A 25,607-nucleotide genomic window follows, 5' to 3' on the forward strand; every position below is an offset into this window, starting at 1 on the left:
AATTGCAGGGGCCCTGGCAGATATATTTAAAATGTCGATATCTACGGGTGAGGTGCTGGAGGATTGGAGGATAGCTCATGTTGTTCCGTTGTTTTCCACTGAGGCTAGGGGAGAAAAAAAACCAGAGGACATGGGTTAAGGGTGAAGGGGGAAAAGTTTAAAAGGAACATTAGAGGGGGCTTCTTCACACAGAGTGGTGGGAGTGTGGAATGAGCTGCCAGATAAAGTAGTAAATGCGGGCTCACTTTTAACATTTAAGAAAAACTGGGACAGGTACACGGATGAGAGGTGTATGGAGGGATATGGTCCAGGTGCAGGTCAGTGGGACTAGGCAGAAAAGTGGTTCGGCACAGCCAAGGTGGGCCAAAAGGCCTGTTTCTGTGCTGTAATGTTCTATGGTTATATGATCCTTATATAATACTCATTCGAAGTGTCAGGTTAAGTTTGGACCACAGTATGTGCAGACTGACTTATCACTCTTTGGCACAAAAATGAGGAATTATAAAGGTCCCACAACAAGTCATCCCAAGCCATTCAACTATGGCATAATTTTGAGAGAAACCTCAGAGTCATAGAACATCAGACCATTCCATGTCTTTACAAGAAGAATCCCACAACACAGTTTTCTTCCTGGGCATCTTAAATATTCAGATTTTTTTTGAGATGTGTGATTCCTGAAATATTTTGTATTGAATTGCACCATAAAAAACTGAACATTTTATCAGGATGCCATTGACTTACTTCTCATCGACCTCTATGTACTTCCTTGTAACATAATGGGCTACATCAGTCTTCTCCTCCACATGTTTCTATAAGGAAATTGAATAAGCCATATTACCAACTATTTCCAATACAGAAATAATATTGTGAAAAGAGTCAATCAACTGAATCTGAAAATTCATCAAACAAGATTTCAAATCTGAAATACAAACAGAAAATGCAAGTACTCAGCAAGACAAGGAACATAATGGAGAGAGGAACAAAGTTGATGTTTAAGGTTGATGATCTTTCAGAATCATTCTTAAATAGCAAGAACGTGGGGATGAACAGGAGGAACTACAAGAATGTCTGTGAAAGGTAACATACCTGTATATGCATACAAATTAGTTACATACTTAATAACTTAAACAGATAAATTGTTGAAAGGGTTTTAACTGATTGCATCATGGTGTCATATGGCAAGTAAAATGAGCAGGAACCTAAGAAACTGCAAGACGCTGCCCAACACATTGCAGGCCCATCCCTCCCCTAACTTTGGCAGCATCTACAGGAGGTGCTGCCTCAAGGAGACAACTTCTATCACCAAACATCCCCACCAGCTAGGCCATGCCATCTTCTTGCAGGTACAGAAGCCTGAATATACTTAAATACTGCTACACAGCAGTCAAGGATGCCTACCGTTCCATCCCACGACCTCACTTCGGAAAATCAGACCATCAGGCCGTACTCCTCCTCCCAGCTTACAAACAGAAACTGAAGCAGGAGGTCACGGTGTCAAAAGTAGTGTCGCGTTGGACGGAGGAAATGGATGAGGTCCTCCATGACTGCTTTGAATCGGTGGACTGGTTAGTATTCAAGGACTTGGCAGCTAACCTCGATGAGTATGCCTCAGCTGTCACGGACTTTATTTGGAAATGCACGGAGTGTGTGTCTCGCAAAACGATCTGGGTATTCCCTAACTAGAAACCTTGAATGAATTATGAGGTCAAGTCCCTTTTGAAGGCTAGAGCTGCGGCTTTTAGGTCCAGGGATACCAGTCGCTACACGGAATCCAGGCGTGAACTCCGGGAAGCCATTAAGGGCGCCAAGAGGCAATATCGAGTCAAGTTGGACGCCCAGGCTAACCAGAGGGATGCCAGTAGACTATGGCAGGGTCTAAATGAGATCACTGGGAGCAAAGAAAAGGCTTGGAATATCAATAACTGTGGCGCTTCTCTTCCTGACGAACTTAACATATTCTACACAAGATTCGAACAGAAGAGGAGCATCTCACTCCATCCAGATGAACCGGACCTGGTGGCATCGAGATTCATCGTCACCGAGGAGGACGTTAGAAGGGCCTTCCTGAAGATAAATCCAAGGAAGGCGACGGGTCGAGGTGGCGTCCTGGGACGGGTTCTCCAGGCCTGTGCAAGTGAGCTAGCTGGAGTGTTTGTTGATATCTTCATCTGTTCCTTGCTTCAGTCTAAGATCCCCTCGTGTTTTAAGAAGGCAACGATAATCCCAGTGCCGATAAAGAGCAAGGTGGCATGCCTGAATGACTATTGACCTGTGGATCTGACATCAATTGCTATGAAGTGTTTCGAGTGATTAGTTATGGCACACATCAACCACAGCCTACCAGTCAACCTCGACGCTTTGCAATTCGCCAACCAGAGCAACAGGTCAACGGCAGATGCCATCTCTCTGGCCCTGCATTCCTCCTTAGAACACCTGGAGAATAAAGATGCATACATAAGGCTCCTTTTCATTGACTATAGCTCTGCCTTTAATACCTTCATTCCAAATAAGCTGATTCCTAAGCTCCGGAACCTGGGCCTTAGCACTCAGATCTGCAGCTGGATCGTCAACTTCCTCACAGACAGGACCCAGGCTGTAAAAGCAGGGGACAAGCTCTCCTCTACAATCACTCTGAGCACCGGTGCCCCACAAGGCTGTGTACTCAGCCCCCCACTGTACTCACTGTACACCCATGATTGTGTAGCCAAGTTTCCATCAAACTCAATATAAAGTTTGCTGATGACACAACAATTGTAGGCCGTATCTCGGGTAATGATGAGTTTGAGTACAGAGAGGAAATTAAGAACCTGGTGGCATGGTGCGAAGACAATAACCTATCCCTCAACGTCAGTAAGACGAAGGAATTGGTTGGTGACTTCAGAAGGAGTAGCGGACCACACGACCCAATTTACATCGGTGGTGTGCAAGTGGAACAGGTCAAAAGCTTTAAGTTCCTCAGGGTCAATATCACAAATGACCTGACTTGGTCCAACCAAGCAGAGTCCACTGCCAAGAAGGCCCACCAGCGCCTTTACTTCCTGAGGAAACTAAAGAAATTTGGCCTGTCCCCTAAAACCCTCACTAATTTTTACAGAGGCACCATAGAAAGCATTCTCTTAGGGTGCATCACAACCTGGTATGGAAGTTGTCCTGTCCAAGACCGGAAGAAGCTGCAGAAGATCGTGAACACAGCCCAGCACATCACACATACCAATCTTCTGTCCTTGGACTCACTTTACCCGCACACTGTCACAGCAGTGCTGCCAGGATAATCAAGGACACGACCCACCCAGCCAACACACTTTTCGTCCCTCTTCCCTCCGGGAGAAGGCTCAGGAGCTTGAAGACGTGTTCGGCCAGGTTTGGGAACAGCTTCTTTCCAACTGTGGTAAGACTGCTGAACGGATCCTGACCTGGATCTGGGCCGTACCCTCCCAATATCCAGACCTGCCTCTCGGTTTTTTTGCACTACCTTACTTTCCATTTTTCTATTTTCTATTTATGATTTATAATTTAAATTTTTAATATTTCCTATCGATTTGTAATCCAGGGAGCAGGAAGCGCAGAATCAAATATCGCTGTGATGATTGTACGTTCTACGACAATAAGTATAAAGAATAAAGTTCCACACCAGTAGCTTCAAGAACAAATACTTCCCTTCAACCATTCCGTGCTTAAACTAACTGGCACAACTCTAATCACTAGAGTTTAATGACAATTTGCTCACTTTGCACTACAAAGGACTTCGTTTTTATTTTGTTCTGACTGCATTCTTTCTTGGGAAAAACATACTTATGGTTTATTTATGTATTTCGTGAATGCTACTTATATGATACTTTACATCTCTGACGCTGCTGTGGGCAAGCTTTTCATTACATCTCTACATACATGCACTTGTGCATCTAACAATAAACACAGCTTTGACTTAGACTTTAAAATTAAGAACTGGAATGGGGCATCCAACTTCTCAGATTTGCTCTGCCATTTAAAAAGATCTAATTGTTGTCTAATTGTGACCTCAATGAATCACACAAATGGCAGGGGTACCAGCTGAAAAAGGGTGGTTAACAGAAAGGGTAAATGAAATTTGGAAAATCACTGACTGGCACATGCTCAGGGAGGCTGCAACTGATGGTGACTCTACCAACTTAGAGGAGTACACGGCATCAGTGACTAGCTACATCAGCAAGTGCATTGATGACGTCACTGTGGCCAAGACCATCACCACACACGCTAACTAGAAGCCATGGATGGCCGTGGAGGTACTTGCGCTGCTGAGGACCCGTGTCTCTGCCTTCAGAGCAGGTGACAAGGCAGCCCTAACAACAGCGAAGGCCAAACTGTCCCGGGCCATCAGAGAGGCAAAGCGTGCACACGCCTACCGAATCCACGGCCACTTCCAGGACAGCGGCGATACACGGCGCATGTGGAAGGACATTCAGGACATCACCAACTACAAGACAACACCAACTGCCTGTGCTGGTGATGCCTCCCTCCTAGATGCGGTAAATAACTTCTACGCTCATTTTGAGGTGGAAAATGATGTGGCGGCGAGGAAGACCACCCCTCCTCCAAACAACCAGGTGCTGTGTCTTACCGTGGCCGATGTGAGGAGAACCCTGTGTAGGGTCAACCCACGGAAGGCTGCTACACCAGACAATGTTCCTGGCAGAGTGCTTAGAGGATGTGCAAACCAGCTAGCTGAAATTCTCATTGACATCTTCAACATCTCCCTGAGCAGCGCCATTGTTCCTACGTGCTTCAAGGCCGCCACCGTCGTCCCTGTGCCGAAGAAGTCTTCAGTGTCCTGCCTCAACGACTGCTGTCCCGTCGCACACACATCCATCATCATGAAGTGTTTCGAGAGACTCGTCATGAGGCACATCAAGACCCCGCTGGCCCCCTCACTGGACCCCCTGCAGTTTGCGTACCGTCCCAACCATTCAACAGATGACGCCATTGCCATCACCCTCCGCCTGGCCCTAACCCACCTGGACAAAAAAGACATGTACGTTCGAATGCTGTTCATGGACTTCAGTTCAGCATTCAACACAATCATTCCTCAGAAACTGATTGTAAAGCTGAGGCTACTGGGTCTGAACACCTCCCTCTGCAACTGGATCCTAGACTTCCTGACTGGGAGACCTCAGTCAGTCCGAATTGGAAGCAGCATCTCCAACACCATCACACTGAGCACGGGGGCCCCCCAGGGCTGTGTGCTCAGTCCACTGCTGTTCACTCTGCTGACCCACGACTGTACTGCAACACACAGCTCGAACCACATCATCAAGTTCGCCGATGACACGACCGTGGTGGGTCTCATCAGCAAGAATGATAAGTCAGCATAGAGAGAGGAGGTGCAGTAGCTAACGGACTGGTGCAGAGCCAGCAACCTGTCTCTGAATGTGAACAAAACGAAAGAGATTGTTGTTGACTTCAGGAGGACATGGAATGACCACTCTCCGCTGAACATCGACGACTCTTCCGTAGAGATTGTTAAGAGCACCAAATTTCTTGGTGTTCACCTGGCGGAGAATCTCACCTGGTCCCTCAACACCAGCTCCATAGCAAAGAAAGCCCAGCAGCGTCTCTATTTTCTGTGAAAGCTGAGAAAAGTACCCCCCCGCCCCCATCCTCACCACATTCTACAAAGGTTGTATTGAGAGCATCCTGAGCAGCTGCATCACTGCCTGGTTCGGAAATTGCACCATCTCGGATCGCAAGACCCTGCAGTGGATAGTAAGGTCAGCTGAGATCATCATCGGGGTCTCTCTTCCCGCCATTACAGACATTTACACCACACGCTACATCCATAAAGCAAACAGCATTATGAAGGACCCCACGTACCCCTCATACAAACTCTTCCCCCTCCTGCAATCTGGCAAAAGGCGCTGAAGAATTCGGGCTCTCACGATCAGACTATGTAACAGTTTCTTCCCCCAAGTCATCAGACTCCTCAATACCCAGTGCCTGGACTGACACCAAGCTACTGCGCTCTACTGTGCATATTGTCTTGTTTATTATTTATTGTAATGCCTGCACTGTTTTGTGCACTTTATGCAGTCCTGGGTAGGTCTGTAGTTCAGTGTAGTTTTGTGTTGTTTTACGTACTTCAGTGTAGTTTTTGTATTGTTCATGTAGCACCATGGTCCTGAAAAACATTGTCTCGTTTTTACTGTGTAGCGTACCAGCAGTTATGGTCGAAATGACAATAAAAATTGACTTGACTTGACTTGACTCATCAGCTCAGAGATTAACCACTGTCTGAGTAGGGCTAGTGGAGCCTATGCAAGGTTAAGGAAAAGAGTCTTTGAAGACCATGATGTACAGAGCCAAACAAAACTTTTGGTCTACCAAGCACCCATTCTTCCTGCATTTCTGTATGGTGCTGAATCATGGCGCACATACAGCAGACACCTGAAAGCCCTGGACCAATATCACCTAAGAGCCTTACGAAAGATTTTGAGGATCAGCTGGTAGGACAGTCACACGAACACCGGCATACTGGAGGCGGCCAACATGATCAGCATCTCCACCTCAATAAAGCAATACCAACTCCAAGGAATAGGTCATATCATCCAGATGCCAAACTCGTGTCTCCCCAAACAGATCCTTTACTCCCAACTGAAAGGTGGTCAGTGAGCCCCTGGTGGGCAAAGGAAACACTTCAAAGATAACATCAAAATCAGCTTGATGAATTCAACATTACATCTAAAAACTGGGACGACATGAGCACTTACAGTATTAGATAAACCTGGGTGAAACCTGTTCAAGTGGGAGCTGTGCTACATGAGAGCAATCTTCGCTGTGCCACAGAGAACAAGTGACAACTGCAAAAGGACAGACTGAATAAGCAAAAAACACAACTACTGACCACAACCAACATTTATTCTTGTCCACACTGCACCAGAGTATGTGGATCCTGGATCGGCCTCTACAGCCACCTGAGGACCCACCAATAGGCAACTCCTTAGGAGAACTTCACATGTGTATCGAGGGATTGCACTACTACTACCAGCTCCACCACCACTGGAAAATATTATGCATACCAAAGAAATGAGGGGAATAAATAGTGAGATCTTCTATCAGATGCTTATTATGAAGAAGGAGGTATTTGCAGCCTTGAAGGACAGTAAAGGTGAGTAAATCCACAAGTTGACCAAGTACACTCCTAAACATTATGGGAGGCCAGGGAAGAAATTATGGAAATCTTTCTAGAGATATTTGCATCAGTATTAGCTACTGGTGAAGTTCCAGAAGATCAGAGGGTGACTAATGTTGTTCCATTGTTCAAGAAGGGTTGCAAGGACATACCAGAGAACTACAGCAAGTCAGCCTATCTTTACTGGAGTAACTGGAGGGAATTCTAAAAGACAAGATTTACCACTACTTGGGTCGTCAAGGCCTGATCAGGAATAGTCAGCATGTTATGTGTGTGAGAGGTCATAACTGTCAAATCTTTTGAGGTTTTTCGAAGATAGATGAAGACAGGACTGTGAATGTTGTCTATGTGAACGTTGGTAGGCTAATCTGGAAGGTTAGGTCACATGGGATTCGGGGGAGCAAGCGAGGTGGATTCATAATTGGCTCAATGATAAGAACAGGATGAAGGACTATTCTGACTGGGGGTCAGTGACCAGTAGGGTGTCGCAAGGATCAGTGTTGGGAATCCTGTTATTCATTAGGCATGTAAATGATTTGGATATTAAAGTATCTGACATGATTAGCAAGTTTGCTGATGTTACAAAAAATAGTTCTTTTTGATAGTGAAACAATGAATTGCAAAGAGATATTGATTTGTGAGGGAGATGGACTCAGGAATGGCAAATGGATTAAGTGTGATGTGATGCATTTTAGACAGTCATACCAGCAGAACTTGAACAGTGAATGCCAGGGCCCTAATGAGTGTTGTGGAACAGCGGGACCCAGGAGTACATGTGCACAGTTCATTGAAAGTGGCTGCACAAGTACACAGGGTGGTGAAGACGGCATTTAGCATTCCTGACTTCATCAGTTATAGCATTAAGATTAAGAGCAGGAACATTATGTTGCAGTATATAAGATGATGATAAGACTGCACTTGGAGTACTGCATACAGTTTTGTTGCATAGCTTTAGTTATCTTGTTATAGTAAAGACATTGTCAAGGTGGACAGGGTGCAGAAAACATTTCTCAAAATGTTATCTGGACTAAAGTATCTGAGTCAAAGGAAGATTGGTCACGTTGGACCTCTGTACCTTGGAGCATAGAAGAATGAGAGATAACTTCATGGATGTTTATAAAATCATGTGCAGCAAGGATAAGGTGGACAGTCATGATCTTTTCCCAGTTGAGGAATCCAAAACTAGAAGGCACAGATACAAGAGAAGGGAGAGATTTAAGAACCTTGAAATCAACTTCTTTAAATGGATGGTTATCAGTATCTGGAATGAGTTGCCAGATGAATTGGTCAAGGATGATATAACTGTAACATTTAAGAGGCATTTGGATAGATACAGGAAAGTGGCTTTCAAAATACAAAATCAGGGCAAGTAGGACTACAGCGAGGTTGCTGTGGTTAGCATGTTTCCCTATGACTCCAAGACGTGCTGGTTTGTAGGTTAATTGTCAAATGGAAATTTCTCCTAATGCAGATGGGTGATAGTCGAATCAGAAGGTGAGAAAAGGTTTTCGGGAAATAACTGGAAGCATGGGACTAATGGAATTGCTTTGAGAGCTAGCATAGGCTCAATGGGCCCAAAGGGTTCCTTTTCTGTTGCAAGAGCATATGAAAGAAAATGAAACCAAAATCTAAGCAGAACTTAAATAAATAAAGAACTTATTTCCCAGATTTACTAGAAATTGTTGACCAAGTTAGATGAACATTGAAATAAGGTAAATTATTTATTAAATTCCTTGATGATCTATTATTCAATCTGAGCCATGAAGCCAAGAACTGAAGCAAGTAGCCAGGAAAACTGGAGCGCGTGGAAGGGAACCTCCAAATGAGTGGGTTGTTTTACTTCATCAGAAATACTGTTTCATCTCTCAGCAAGATGCTTTTTCCAATCCAATGTACAAAACAACACGATTACATGTAGTCTGTGAAGTTAGTGAGGTAACCTGATACAATGTTATAATAGACTTTAATCATAGCAACAGGTGTTATTAATGTTTGTTAGATTAAAACTTTGCTTTTGCGTGCACACAAACCACTATCCTTTAAACGTATGCCAACTTCAGCAATGTACTTGAAAAAGAAACACAACCATGGAAAAAAAAAAGTAGAAATAAACTGCCAGCCTTAAAAATCATGTTTTGCTTGGAGCCAAAGTTAAGCAGCAGTTTAAAAAAAAACAAGATTAAACTTACACGTTTTCTTTTAAACGGTACCTCATTCCTACCTATCATTTAATTCTGGGTTTACTAGAGTCCACTGGTCTGAATCCCCTCAAACTACATTTGACTACCATTAAAGGAAATGAAAAATGTGTTGCAGTGGTTCATGTTGTTAATAAGAGAGTTTATGGAAAATACAGGTCGCTTAACAGTCTGGTTACATGAACTTGAGATTTTTCACACAGTTTAAAACACAATTCATCTGTTGAATGCCACTTAGAAACTAGAAAGATTTATTTAAGGCAAAGGAGCTAACTGGCTTGAAAAATGACTAGGCAAAGAAACATTGGATAACAATACAGTGGCATGCAAAAGTTTGGGCACCCCTAGTCAAAATTTCTGTTACTGCGAATAGCTAAGCGAGTAAAAGATGAACTGATTTCCAAAAGGCATAAATTAAAGATGACACATTTCTTTAATATTTTAAGCTGGGTGGCAGTGTTAGCAGTGAGGAGGATGCTAAGAGGATGCAGGATGACTTGGATAGGTTGGGTGAGTGGGCAAACTCATGGCAGATGCAATTTAATGTGGATAAATGTGAAGTTATCCACTTTGGTGGCAAAAATAGGAAAACAGATTATTATCTGAATGGTGGCCGATTAGGAAAAGGGGAGGTGCAACGAGACCTGGGTGTCATTATACACCAGTCATTGAAAGTGGGCATGCAGGTACAGCAGGCGGTGAAAAAGGCGAACAGTATGCTGGCATTTATAGCGAGAGGATTCGAGTACAGGAGCAGGGAGGTACTACTGCAGTTGTACAAGGCCTTGGTGAGACCACACCTGGAGTATTGTGTGCAGTTTTGGTCCCCTAATCTGAGGAAAGACATCCTTGCCATAGAGGGAGTACAAAGAAGGTTCACCAGATTGATTCCTGGGATGGCAGGTCTTTCATATGAAGAAAGACTGGATGAACTAGGCTTGTACTCGTTGGAATTTAGAAGATTGAGAGGGGATCTGATTGAAACGTATAAGATCCTAAAGGGATTGGACAGGCTAGATGCGGGAAGATTGTTCCCGATGTTGGGGAGGTCTAGAACGAGGGGTCACAGTTTGAGGATAGAGGGGAAGCCTTTTAGGACCGAGGTTAGGAAAAACTTCTTCACACAGAGAGTGGTGAATCTGTGGAATTCTCTGCCACAGCAAACTGTTGAGGCCAGTTCATTAGCTATGTTTAAAAGGAAGTTAGATATGGCCCTTGTGGCTACAGGGGTCAGGGGGTATGGAGGGAAGGCTGGGTTCTGAGTTGGATGATCAGCCATGATCATAATAAATGGCGGTGCAGGCTCGAAGGGCCGATTGGCCTACTCCTGCACCTATTTTCTATGTTTCTATGTTTCTATGTAAAACTTATTTATTTCCATATTTTACAGTTTCAACATAACAAAAAAGGAAAAAAGGCCCGAAGCAAAAGTTTGGGCACCCTGCTTGGCAGTACTTAGAAACACCCCCTTTGGCAAGTATCACAGCTTGTAAACGCTTTTTGTAGCCACCTACGAGTCTTTCAATTCTTGTTCGGGAGATTTTCACCCATTCTTCCTTGCAGAAGGCTTCTAGTTCTGTGAGATTCTTGGGCCACCTTGCATGCACTGCTCTTTTGAGGTCTATCCACAGACTCTCAATGATGTTTAGGTCGGGGGACTGTGAGGACCATGGCAAAACCTTCAGCTTGCGCCTCTTGAGGTAGCCCATTGTGGATTTTGAGGTGTGTTTAGGTTCATTATCCTGTTATAGAAGCCATCCTCTTTTCATCTTCGGCTTTTTTACAGATGGTGTGATGTTTGATTCCAGAATTTGCTGGTATTTAATTGAATTCATTCTTCCCGCTACCAGTAAATGTTCCCCGTGCCATTGGCTGCAACACAAGCCCAAAGTATGATCGATCTACCCCCATGCTTAACAGTTGGAGAGGGGTTCTTTTCATGAAATTCTGCACCCTTTTTTCTTCAAACATACCTTTGCTCATTGCAGCCAAAAGTTCTATTCAAAAGGTCCAAAGGAACATCTAAACAAGCCTGATGCATTTTGGAAACAAGTCCTGTGGGCTGATGAAGCTAAAATAGAACTTTTTTGGGGTGCTGTTGTAGTCTGGTGTACCGACCTCTAACTTGCCGAGGCACAGCGACAACTCGCGGATACCTCCTCTTATTTACCCCTCGATCATGACTCCACTAAGGAGCACCAGGCCATTATCTCCCACACCATCACCAACTTTATCAGCTCAGGGGATCTCCCATGCACTGCTACCAACCTTATAGTTCCCACACCCCGTACTTCCCGTTTCTATCTCCTACCCAAGATCCACAAACTGCCTGTCCAGGTAGACCCATTGTCTAAGCTTGCTCCTGCCCCACTGAACTCATTTCTGCATACCTCGACACTGTTTTATTCCCCCCTTGTTCAATCCCTTCCCACTTCGTGAGTCATCTCATGCTCTGAATTTTTTCAATGAATTTAAGTTCCCTGGCCCCCACCGCTTTATTTTCACCATGGATGTCCAGTCCGTATATACCTCCATCCCCCACGAGGAAGATCTCAAAGCTCTCCGCTTCTTTTTGGATTCCAGACCTAACCAGTTCCCCTCTACCATCACTCTCCTCCGTCTAGCGGAATTAGTCCTTATTCTTAATTTCTCCCTTGGCTTCTCCCACTTCCTCCAAACTAAAGGTGTAGCCATGGGCACCCGTATGGGTCCCAGCTATGCCTGCCTTTTTGTTGGCTTTGTGGAACAATCCATGTTCCAAGCCTATACAGGTATCTGCCCACCACTTTTCCTTCGCTACCGACGACTGCATTGGCGCTGCTTCCTGCACGCATGCTGAGCTCGTTGACTTCATTAACTTTGCCTCCAACTTTCACCCTGCCCTTAAGTTTACCTGGTTCATTTCCGACACCTTCCTCCCCTTTCTTGATCTTTCTGTCTCTATCTCTGGAGACAGCTTATCTACTAATGTCTACTATAAGCCTACGGACTCTCACAGCTACCTGAACTATTCCTCTTCCCACCCTGTCTTTTGTAAAGATGCCACTTCCTTCTCACAATTCCTCTGTCTCCGCCGCATCTGCTCTCAGGATGAGGCTTTTCATTCCAGGACAAAGGAGATGTCCTCCTTTTTTAAAGAAAGGGGTTTCCCTTCCTCCACCATCAACTCTGCTCTCAAACACATCTCTCCCATTTCACGCACATCTGCTCTCACCTTATCCTCCTGCCACCCGACTAGGAATAGGGTTCCCCTTGTCCTCACCTACCACCCCACCAGCCTCCGGGTCCAACATATTATTCTCCGTAACTTCTGCCACCTCCAATGGGATCCCACCACTAAGCACATCTTTCCCTCCCCCCCCCTTTACTCCTTTCCACAGCAATCGCTCCCTATGCGACTCCCTTGTCCATTTGTTCCCCCCATCCCTTCCCACTGATCTCCCTCCCGGGACTTATCCTTGTAAGCGGAACAAGTGTTACACATGCCCTTACACTTCCTCCCTCACCACCATTCAGGGCCTCAGACAATCCTTCCAGGTGAGACGACACTTCACCTGTTAGTCGGCTGGTGTGATATACTGTGTCCGGTGCTCCTAATGCGGTCTTCTATATATTGGCGAGACCCAACGCAGGCTGAGAGGTCGTTTCGCTGAACACCGATGCTCTGTATGCCAGAAAAAGCAGGATCTTCCAGTGGCCACACATTTTAATTCCACGTCCCATTCCCATTCTGATATGTCTATCCACGGCCTCCTCTATTGTCAAGATGAAGCCACACTCAGGTTGGAGGAACAACACTTTATATTCCGTCTGGGTAGCCTCCAACCTAATGGCATGAACATTGACTTCTCTAACTTCCGTTATAACCATATAATAATTACAGCACGGAAACCGGCCATCTCAGCCCTTCTAGTTCATACCGAATTCTTACTCTCACCTAGTCCCACCAACCTGCACTCAGCCCATAACCCTCCATTCCTTTCCTGTCCATATATCTATTATGCTATTAAATGCTGTTCAATTTAACTTTAAACAACAACATCGAACCTGCCTCAACCACTTCTGCTGGAAGCTCGTTCCACATAGCTACCACTCTCTGAGTAAAGTAGTTCCCCCTCATGTTACCCCTAAACTTTTGCCCTGTAACTCTCAACTCATGTCCTCTTGTTTGAATCTCCCCCACTCTCAATGGAAAAAGCCTATCCACATCAACTCTATCTATCCCCCCTCATAATTATAAATACCTCTATCAAATCCCCCCCTCAATCTTTTACGTTTCAAAGAATAAAGACCCAACTTGTTCAACCTTTTTCTGTAACTTAGGTGATGAAACCCAGGTAACATTCTAGTAAATCTCCTCTGTACTCTCTCTATTTTGTTGACATCTTTCCTATAATTCGGTGACCAAAACTGTACACAATACTCCAAATTTGGCCTCACCAATGCCTTCTACAATTTCAACATAACATCCCAACTCCTATACTCAATGCTCTGATTTATAAAGGCCAGCATACCAAAAGCTTTCTTCACCAGCCTATCCACGAGATTCCACCTTGAGGGAACTATGCACCATTATTCCTAGATCCCTCTGTTCTACAGCATTCTTCAATGCCCTACCATTTACCATGTATGTCCCATTTTGATTCGGCCTACCAAAATGTAGCACCTCACATTTATCAGCATTAAACTCCATCTGCCATCTTTTAGTCCACTCTTCTATCTGGCCTAAATCTCTCCGAAAGCTTTGAAAACCTACTTCATTATCCACAACTCCACCTATCTTTCTTTCTTTTTCAATCTTTTCATTAGTTTCATAAAATATAAACATAACATAATAATAGTACAAAGTTATTGGGAATACATTGTTGTACTTAACATGAATAATTATAGAACCAAATAATACTTAATTAACAGAACTCCAAATCATATAGGATACCAATGAATAATATAGAACAAAATTGTTTCCTTTACCTGACACAATTCAATATCCTTCTCCTTAGTGAATACCGAAGAAAAGAAATTGTTCAGAATCTCCCCCATCTCTTTTGGCTCCACACATAGCTGTCCACTCTGATTCTCCAAAGGACCAATTTTATCCCTCACTATCGTTTTGCTATTAATATAACAGTAGAAACCCTTGGGATATATTTTCACCTTACTTGCCAAAGCAACCTCGTATCTTCTTTTAGCTTTTCTAATTTCTTTAAGATTTTTTTTATATTCCTCAAGCACCTCATTTACTCCATGCTGCCTATATTTGTTGTAGATATCTCTCTTTTTCCGAACCAAGTTTCCAATATCCCTTGAAAACCATGGCTCTCTCAAACTTTTAACCTTTCCTTTCAACCTAACAGGAACATAAAGATTCTGTACTCTCAAAGTTTCACCTTTAAATGACATCCATTTCTCAATTACATTCTTCCCATAAAACAAATTGTCCCAATCCACTCCCTCCAAGTCCTTTCGCATCTCCTCAAAGTTAGCCTTTCTCCAATTAAAAATCTCAACCCTGGGTACAGTCCTATCCTTCTCCATAATTATATTGAAACAAATAGCATTGTGATCACTGGACCTGAAGTGCTCCCCAACGCAAACCTCCGTCACCTGACCTATCTCATTCCCTAACAGGAGATCCAACACTGCCCCTTCTCTAGTTGGTACCTCTATAGTTTTTTGCAGCAATATATCTTGCACATATTTTACAATCTCCAAACCATCCAGCCCTTTTACAGTATGGGCTTCCCAGTCTATGTGTGGAAAATTAAAACCTCCCACAATCACAACATTGTGCTTACTACAAATATCTGCTATCTCCTTACAAATTTGCTCCTCCAATTCTCGCTCTCCATTTGGTGGTCTATAATGTACCTCTATAAATGTCACTACACTTTTCCCATTCCTCAATTCCACCCAAATAGCCTCCCTAGACGAGCCCTCTTATCTATCCTGCCAGAGCACCGCTGTAATATTTTCTCTGACAAGCAATGCAACACCTTCCCCTCTTGTCCCTCTGATTCTATCATACCTGAAACAATTAAATCCAGGAATACTTAGTTGCCAATCACACCCCTCCTGTAACCATGTTTCACTAATAGCTACCACATCATATTTCCAGGTATCAATCCATGCTTTCAGCCCATCCACCTTCCTTATAATGCTCCTAGCATTAAAATAAATGCATTTAAGAAATTTTCCACCTCTTACTCTCTGGTTATCACTCATGGTGCAAACAACTTTACTATTTTCTTTTTCTTCCTTCTTCCCTACATCTGTTCCAACACTCTGGTTCCCCTCCCCCATCGTATCTAGTTTAATTCCACCGAAGCCTCTCTAGCAAACCTACCTTCAAGAATATTTGTCCCCATCCAGTTCAGATGTAGACCGTCCCGCCGGAACAGGTCCCACCTTCCCTGGAAAACTGCCCAATTATCTATAAATCTGAAGCCCTCCCTCCTGCACCATGTCTTCAGCCAAGTGTTGATCTGCGCTATCCTACTATTTCTAAACATGCTTGCATGTGGCACTGGTAGCAATCCTGACCCTAACCCTATCCTGGAGGTCCTGTCCTTTAACTTGGCACCTAACTCCCTAAACTCACCTTTCAGGACCTCCTCACTCTTCCTACCCACGTCATTGGTCCTTACATGGACCACGACATCCGGCTGCTCACCCTCCCTCTTGAGAATACCAAGAACTTGATCAGAGATACCACGGACCTTGACACCAGGGATGCAACAGACCATCCGGGATTCTCGATCTTTTCCACAGAACCTCTTATCTATCCCTCGAACTACCAAATCTCCTATCACTACTGCTCTCCTCTTTTCCCTCCTTCCCTTCTGAGTTGAGGATCCCATCTCGGTGCCAGAGACGCAACCACTGCAACTTATCCCTGGTAGGTCGTCACCATCAACAGTATCTAAAACAATGTACTTATTATTGGTGGGAACGGCCACAGAGGTGCTCTGCTCATTCTGTCTCTTCCCCTTCCCTCTCCTGACAGTCACCCAGCTACCTGTCTCCTGACTCTTAGGGGTGACTATCTCCCTGTAACGCCTCTCTATTTCTGCCTCTGCCTCACAAATGATCTGAGGTTCATCCAGCTCCAGCTCCAGTTCCCTAACTCGGTTTGTCAAGAACTGCAGCTGGATGCACCTTTTAGAGGTGTAGTCATCAGGGACAATTGTGCTCGCCCTGACCTCCCACATCCTGCAAATGGAGCACTCAACTGCCCTAACTGCTGCCTCCATTACCTACTCCTTAGGTAACTAGATTTATTAAAGGAACTTACCCAACCTTACCTCACTTGGAGTGAAGCTCTTCCTTAGCCTCTGCTCGCCGAAGCCTCAGGAGCCAAAGCCTTCCTACTCTGTCTCCCTCTACTGCGTCGCCCACTCCGTTAATCTGCTCTCTTTTAAACACTCCCGCTGCCTCACAGTCCAACTTACACGCGCTTGCACAGTCGTGGCCCGTTCAACTGCGAAGAAAATGCCCCACCCTCCCTTCATACCCCGTCCCTTATTTATTTATTATTCTTATTTTCTTTTCTTTTCCCTTTTTATGTCTCTTTTTTCTCCCTCTTTCCCTCTCACTATAACTCCTTGCCCATCCTCTGGGCTTCCCCGCTCCTTTTCTTTCTCCCTAGGCCTCCCATCCCATGATCCTCTCCCTTCTTCAGCCTGATATCTCTTTTGCCAATCAACTTTCCAGCTCTTATCTCCATCCCTCCCCCTCGTGTCTTCTCCTATCATTTCAGATCTCCCCTCCCCCTCCCACTTTCAAATCTCTTACTATCTCATCTTTCAGTTAGTCCTGACGAAGGGTCTCGGCCTGAAACGTCGACTGTACCTCTTCCTATAGATGCTGCCTGGCCTGCTGCATTCACCAGCATTTTTTTATGTGTGTTGCTTGTTACAACAGAGCTTGTTTTACTGAGAGATTACTACATTACCAATGTGATCTTAACAGAAAAACTGGAAAATACCTGAACAATATCACCCCATCAGGCATAGCACCTATTATTGCCTACATCTGAGTCCATCTTGTGGAACTTAACATCAACTAAGACCTGGTTTTGTTCTACCTCATCATTTCACACTTTGCTGACATTGACTCAACCAGCTGAAAAATCCTCAACTTAGACGAAGGTAGCATAAAAATTCACCAAAATCTTCTTCACAATGTTCAACTCTCAGACATCATGTCAAATGACTTCTATCCTTGGTGGTTTCTCTGGCAAAGTAGCTCTTCAGTTGGAATCATGGGAAGGTTGGACAAGCTGTCCTTAATGTTGTGCAAGATCTGAATCCACAAAAATAGCTGGGTCATACACTCACTCTGAGCTAAGAACAAACTGCTAAAACAGCTTACCGGGTCAAGCAGTATCAAAGGGTGGGGGGGCGGGTGAGTAAATGTCAGCAGTTTGGATTGAGAGACCCTGCATCAGGACACATAGGTGCTGCCTGACCAGCTGAGTTCCTCGAGCTGTTTTTTTGCACTAGTCTGCAGCTAATGCAGACTCCCTTCAGTCCTGACCTGATGGGTCATGATACTATGGTTAGAAGAGTTGTTAATAACCACAACATAGATCCATCAATAGATGGTTAACTATTTAACTTAAGTATCAGTCCAGACACAAAGAACCAATAAGGCTGTAGACTCAATGAAGCCTAGGCTTCCCGTCTGCAACTCATTTTCAAGGTTGCATTCAAAGCACATTCACCTAAGCGCCTTTAGGTACATTAAGAGTAAAAGGGTGTTGAGGGAGTGCATGGATCATCTTAAGATCAGCATGGCAGTCTGTCTGCAGAGCCAAATGAAACTGGTGAGATTTTTAATGGAGTACTGTGCTCAGTTCTGGTCGCCTCACTATAGGAAGGATGTGGAAACCATACACATACAAAGGGTGCAGAGAATATTTACAAGGATGTTCAAGCAACACACATAAAAGTTGCTGCAGCCAGGCAGCATCTCTAGGAAGAGGACTGGGGAGCATGCCTTATGAGAATAGGTTGAGTGAATGCGGCCTTTTTTCCTTGAAGCAACAGAGGATGAGAGGTGACCAGACAGAGGTGTATAAGATGATGAGAGGCATTAATCGTGTGGATAGTCAGAGGCTTTTCCCCAGGACTGGAATGGCTAGCATGAGAGGGTACAGTTTTAAGGTGGTTGGAAGTAGGTACAGAGGAGATGTCAGAGGTATGTTTTTTGTGCAGAGAGTGGTGAGTGCGTGGAATGGGCTGCCGGCGACAGTGGTGGAGGCAGATACGATAGGGTCTTTTAAGAGACTTCTGGGCAGGCACATGGAGCTCAGAAAAATAGAGGGCTATGGGTAACCCTAGGTAATTTCTAAGGTAAGGACATGTTCGGCAAAGCTTTGTGGGCTGAAGGGCCTGTATTATGCTGTAGGTTTTCTATGTTTCTATTTCACTTCCGTTTTTACTGGGGAGAAAACAACAATGGAATTTGGGGAAATAAGTGGTATTATGTTAGACTACAAACCAGTAGGGAGGAAGTGCTGGTCACCCTAAAGGGCATTAAGTGGATAAGTTATCAGAGCCTAACCTAGTGTATTCCTGGACCTTGTAGAAAGCTAAAAAAGAAATTCTTGAGGCCCTTGCAGAGATTTTTACTTCACCTCCAGCCACAGGTGAGGACTCACAGGACTGGAGAATGGCTAATTTGGTATCATTGCTTAACAAGGGTATCAACCAAAAACAAGTCAGGGAACTACCGACCAATTGGTCTGACATCAGCAAATGCTGGAAGGAATTTTAAAGCATGAGATCTACCAAATTTGGAGAGACAGGGTCAAATTTGAGACTCTCAACACAGCTTATTGTGTGGGAAGTTATGTCTGACTAATCTCTTGGAAGTAACCAAGAAGGTAAATGAGGGTAAGGCAGTGACAGTTGTCTGTATGGGCTTTAGCAAGAATATTTACAAGTGCAGGTGAGTCTATAAAGATAGATTACAAAGGATCCAGGGAGAGTTTAGACCCATCAGCGCGTCATTTGTTGGTGGGGAGACTGAAGGAGCTGGACTTGGTGTTGAGCATGTTGCTACCTGCGCCAGAAAGGAATCAGAGGAATTGTGCACAGTCTAAAAGCAAGTGATTGCCTTACTTGCTTTTCTTTTGATTGCAAGACCCTGTTGGACATTGTTAATGTGGAATGCTGCAAATCTAATTCAGTGCTTTATTGGTGTGCAGCAGGGGCAGAAAGGAGATAGATGGCTTCAGTCATAGTGAGGGCCAAGCCTAAAGCCACCATGTTGCCTGTTTACATCCGGCCAGGAGAAAGGCATTAGAGTCAGCGCGTTTCACTGGAGGCGGTGCGGCATGGTGTCCACGCTGGAGTCGGTGCTGCCCCCCACCTTCCCTTCCTCACCCCCCATATTCGCTCGGAGGAAGACAAGCTGTATTGTGTTTGACTGCAGACTGCTGCACCATTCGTGGATTCAGGACTATAATTTGTGTGACTGCATTTTACTGATATCTCATATGTCTACTAGCTTATAGTCATAGTCATAACCATAGTCATACTTTATTGATCCCAAGGGAAATTGGTTTTCATTACAGTTGCACCATAAATAATTAAATAGTAATAAAACCATAAATAATTAAATAGTAATATGTAAATTATGCCAGGAAATAAGTCCAGGACCAGCCTATTGGCTCAGGGTGTCTGACCCTCCAAGGGAGGAGTTGTAAAGTTTGATGGCCACAGACAGGAATGACTTCCTATGACGCTCTGTGTTACATCTCGGTGGAAAGAGTCTCTGGCTGAATGTACTCCTGTGCCCAACCAGTCCATTATGTAGTGGATGGGAGACATTGTCCAAGATGGCATGCAACTTGGACAGCATCTTCTTTTCAGACACCACCGTCAGAGAGTCCAGTTCCATCCCACAACATCACTGGCCTTACACAATGAGTTTGTTGATCCTGTTGGTGTCTGCTACCCTCAACCTGCTGCCCAGCACACAACAGCAAACATGATAGCACTGACCACCACAGACTCGTAGAACATCCTCAGCATCGTCCGACGGATGTTAAAGGACCTCAGTCTCCTCAAGAAAATAGAGACGGCTCTGACCCTTCTTGTAGACAGCCTCAGTGTTCTTTGACCAGTCCAGTTTATTGTCAATTCATATCCCCAGGTATTTGTAATGCTCCACCATGTCCACACTGATGCCATATATACTTTATGCTGTGTGTGACTGTTGGTACTGTGTTTTGCACCTTGGCCCTGGAGTAACACTGTTTCATTAGGCTGTGTTCATGTATGGTTGAAAAACATTAAACTCGTACTAATTGCTTCAGTGGAGGATGCAGAGAGTGATTGTTGAGGGTCATTTCTCAGACTGGAGGCCTGTGTCAAGTGGCTTTCATCCTGGGACCAATGTTGCTTGGAATTTATGTAAACAATTTGGATGCAACTGTACAAGGTGTTGTTAGTAAGTTTGTGCATGATATCAAAACAGGTGATGTATGTAATGCCCTGGTTAAGATTTTTACTGCTATGCTGTAGGTATTTCATTTCAACACTCACAACACGTTGGAGGAACTCAGCAGGTCGGGCAGCATCCGTGGAAATGATCAGTCAACGTTTCGGGCGGAACCCTTCGTCAGGACTGAAGAGGGAAGAGGCAGAGACGCTATAAAGAAGGTAGGGGGAGGGTGGGAAGGAGAAGGCTGGTAGGTGCCAGGTGAAAAACCAGTAAGGGGAAAAATAAAGGAGTGGGGGAGGGGAAGGGGAAGCAGGGAGGGGCTAGGCAGGAAAGGTGAAGAAGGAATAGGGGAAAGCACAATGGGTAGTAGAAGGAGGCAGAACCATGAGGGAGGTGATAGGCAGCTGGGAGAAGGGCAGAGTGATCTGGGATAGGGGACAGGAGGGGGAGGGAATTACCGGAAGTTGGAGAATTCCATTTTCATACCAAGGGGCTGGAGACTACCCAGACGGTATATGAGGTGTTGCTCTTCCAACCTGAGTTTAGCCTCATCATGGCAGTAGAGGAGGCCATGTATGGACATATCCGCTTCGACTCTGCTTCACATTCCCATTCGGAAACCAATTTTTTTGAGAACGAGAGAGCGCAAGAGTGAGCGCGAGAGAGAGCAAGAGAGAGTGCGACAGTGAGAGTGAGAGAGAGAGAGAGAGAGAGACAGAGAGACAGAGAGAGACAGAGAAATAGAGAGAGATAGAGATTTTCACTGCAATAATTGCAGAAAAGTACGACTTTATTTTTGGAAGGATACATCGGTTTAGGGCATATTTGCAAGATGGTTTGAGTCCTTACAAAGAACTGTATGATAGAAAAATGCGTGAGGCTCAGCAGTCAAGCATACTGTCGTTATGCCGATTGCATCGCCTCCGATCTGGGCTGACATTTATGTGCCGGGCAGCACCTAATTAATTAGCTTGTTTATTTCAGCTTTTTTCTTAAAGATATGTTGGGTGTCTCCCGGCCACCGCTGCACCCCTGCACGCTTCACAGATCGGTATCAGTTCGCTGCCCGGAGGGTGGGGGCCACTGCACCACCCCAACCTCCAACCACTCAGCCTAATACACCATCATCAGTGTGCTCAGTCTTCCCGATTCCCGTAAGTGATATTACACAGTACGTACGTTATTTCTACTTTATATAGGCTGTGTATTTTTATGTGTTATTTGGTATGATTTGGCAGCTTCATAGCTTAAAGGTTACTCGAGAGTGTTTTTGCCGAGAGCGCATGCGTGAGATTTTCTGCTGAGAGCGCTTGCGTGAGATTTTCGCTACGGAGAACAGTGCAGGCAATGATTGTAGGGAACTATTTCTACTTTATATAGGCTGGGTATTTATCACATATCATTCCTGCTTTTACTATATGCTACTGTTATTTTAGGTTTTATGTGTTATTTGGCATGACTTGGTAGGTTATTTTTGGGTCTGCGAATGCTCACAAATTTTTCCCATATAAATAAATGGTAATTGCTTCTTCGCTTTACGACCTTCCGGCTTATGAACCGTTTCATAGGAACGCTCTACCTTCGGATGGCGGGGGAAACCCGTACTTGAAATTCTAAACACTTTCAACCTCAGCACCGTTGATGCAAACACTGCCCCACTTCCTGAAGCTAATAACCAGCTCTTTTGTTTTGTTTACATTGCGAGGAACGTTGTTGTCATGAAACCAAGTCACTTGGCTCTCTACCTCCTTCTGTATGTTGGCTTATTGCTATTTGAGATATAGCTCACTGCAGTGGTATTATCTGTAAACTTATAGATGGAGTTAGATCAGAATCTGGCCACATATTTGTGAGTGTATACAGAGTAGAAGGCTAAGGGCGCAACCTGGCGGGGCATCAGTATTGAGGATAATCATGTAGAGGTGTTACTGCTGATCCTTACTGGTCACAGCATCAAAGATCCGGTTGCAAAGGAAGGTGTTAAGCCCCAGATCTAAGAGTTTGACACTGAATTTGTTTAGAATTAAAGCATTGAAGGATGAGCTTCAGTCAATAAACAATACTCTAACCAGGTGTCTTTATTGTCCGTATGCCTCAGTGGTGAGTGTAGAGACAGGGAGATGATATCTGCCATAGACCTGTTTTTGGTGGTAGGTGAATTGCTGTGGATTAAGGTTGTGTGGAAAACTGGAATTAAATGCATGCTAATGACCAGTACTTCATGATGGTGCATGTCAGAGCCACTGGGTTACCTTGTTTTTCTTTGCTACTGGGATGATTGTGGTTTCTTCAAGCTGGTGGAAACCTCAGACTAAGGGAGAAGTTAAAAATGTCTGCAATACCCCCACCAATTGATTGGTGTAGGATTTAAGGACACAGACAGGGATACCGTTCTGTGAGTTCACTCTCTGGAAGACTGATCTTGAATTCACAATGGTAACTGTGAGATCAAATTTTGTCCACAATGGTCAGCCGCTAATCTTGTCATCTCCATTGTCCTAATCACTGAGATGGCCATCTCTATCCTCATTCTGTTTTCATGTATGTTCACAACTTCAGTTCTTATGTTTGAACCTAACAATGGTCTCTCCCAAGTCAATGCTCATCTACTTAGTCCATGAAATTCATCTTCTGATCTCTCAATGATATTACTGAATTGCTGATTACTAAACATATGTTCCAAACCTCCATTAAACAATTTCATCCCCATCTTCAAACTAGATGTCACCACTATTTTTTTGAAAAAAAATCACCCAGCTATTTCTATGTATCAAGACCCGGCCAAAGAATCATTTGCATTGTGTCCTCTTCCCATTACTTCATAGTATTCTGAATGAATTTATGCTTGGCCCTCTCTTACTTCTCATCTGCATGCTGTCCTTCGTGAGTACTGGTTTCTATCTATTCACGATACCAAGGAGAACCTCACCACTATGTCAATGGTTTGTGTCACAAAAAGTGTTCATCCTATTTTTCCTTGTTGTGCATTGACGTATTCAAATGCTGCATCCTGTACTCTCTCCCTGAACTCCTCTAATTTCTCTTTCCACATCAAGACTTTCTTTAAAATTTACATTTTTGTCCAAGTTTCTGGTCAACTTTCCAAATATTTCTTCATATGGAGTAGCTCATTTGAAGCGTTGCCTATTTTAAAAGCATACATGAAAGCTGTGTTGCTGTTGATAAATTTACTCAGCAGCCTGTGTGATGATCAAAACTGACTGATCAGTAGTACAGGTTTCCCCGTCATCCGAAGGTAGAGCATTCCCATGCAACGGTTCATAAGCCGGAATGTCGTAAAGCGAAGAAGCAATTACCATTAATTTCTATGGGAAAAATTTGTGAGCGTTCGCAAACCCAAAAATAACCTACCAAATCATGCCAAATAACAGATAAGACCTAAAATAACAGTAACGTATAGTAAAAGCAGGAATGATATGATAAATACACAGCCTATATAAAATAGAAATACTTTTCCACAATTATTGCCGCACCGTCCACCGTAGCGAAAATCTCACGCAAGCACACTTGGCAAAAACACTCTCTCCAGTAACCTTTAAGCTATGAAGCTGCCAAATCATACCAAATAACACGTAAAAATACAGAGCCGATATAAAGTAGAAATAATGTATGTACAGTGTAGTATCACGGGAATTGGGAAGACAACTTGCCGAGCACACTGATGATGGTGTGTTAGGCTGAGTCATCAGAGGTTGGGGTGGTGCAGTGGCCCCCACCCTCGGGCCGCCGACTGATACCAATCCGCGAAGCATTCAGGGGTACAGCAGTAGCCGGGAGGCACACAGCACATCTTTAAGAAAAAAGCCGAAATAAACATGCTAATTAAATAGGTGCTGCCCGGCACGTAATTGTCAGCCCAGATCAGAGGCGATGCTGTGTGTCTCCCGGCTACCGCTGAATTCTCCGCAATGCAATCACCTCTGATCTGGGCCAATATTTAAGTGCCGGACAGCACCTAATTATTTAGCATGTTTATTTCAGCTTTTTTCTTAAAGATGTGCTGTGTGCCTCCCAGCTACCGCTGCATTCTCGGCGAATCGGTATCTGTCTGTGGCCCGGAGGTTGGGGCGGTGAGACACTGGGGTGTCATCTCGTCGCCTGTTTCCATTAGGGCAGGCAGGTCATCTTCTTCTATGTCTGCCTGCCTCGTTGTCGAAGGTCAAGGTTGGTCGTCTGCTGTGGCTGATGTGGAAGGCTTGAAAAACAACAGTATGCTTGACTGCTGAGCCTCACGCATTTTTCTATCATACAGTTCTTTGTAAGCACTCAAACCAGCTTGCAAATATGCCCTAAACCGACGTACCCTTTCAAAATTAAAGTCCTACTTTATCATTGCAGCGAAAATCTCACGCAGTTGCTTCACGTTCAGTTCCTGGACAACTTCACTTTCTGTCCATTCGCTACTGCATTCGGTTTCAATTGTAATCCTTTCCTCTTCCAATTGCATCAGCTCTTTATCTATCAGTTCTTGGTCATGGGATGCCAAAACCTCTTAAACATCATCTTCGTCAACTTCCACAAGCCAAACTCACTTTGTCCTTACTTTGTTCACCATGATCGAAACGTTTAATTATGTCTAGTTTTACGCGAAGTGTAACACCCTTACCAGCTCTTTCAGGCTTTTCCAATACCTTAGAACTCATCTTGCTAATGGCTGTTCACAGGCACGTGTTTAAGCAATGCCGGTGAGAATGCAGTTCCTAATCCAGGGAAGAGCGGCAGCTCGGGGCGCGCGCTTTTCTTCGCGCGCTGCCTTTTTCGTAATAGTGAAAACA

At 44.3% G+C, this 25,607-nt stretch overlaps 1 protein-coding gene across 1 annotated transcript in view; it reads right to left on the reverse strand.

The window, feature by feature from the left end:
* Positions 1-25,607, reverse strand: part of atf6 (activating transcription factor 6) — a 423,807-nt gene that overhangs the window by 226,159 nt on the left and 172,041 nt on the right. Inside the window, exon 13 of the mRNA XM_063063732.1 lies at positions 742-809. Within this exon, the coding sequence (XP_062919802.1) occupies positions 742-809 (68 nt within the window). The remainder of the gene's footprint in view (positions 1-741; positions 810-25,607) is intronic.

Source organism: Mobula hypostoma, chromosome 12, assembly GCF_963921235.1.
Source record: "Mobula hypostoma chromosome 12, sMobHyp1.1, whole genome shotgun sequence".
Taxonomy (NCBI): domain Eukaryota; kingdom Metazoa; phylum Chordata; class Chondrichthyes; order Myliobatiformes; family Myliobatidae; genus Mobula; species Mobula hypostoma.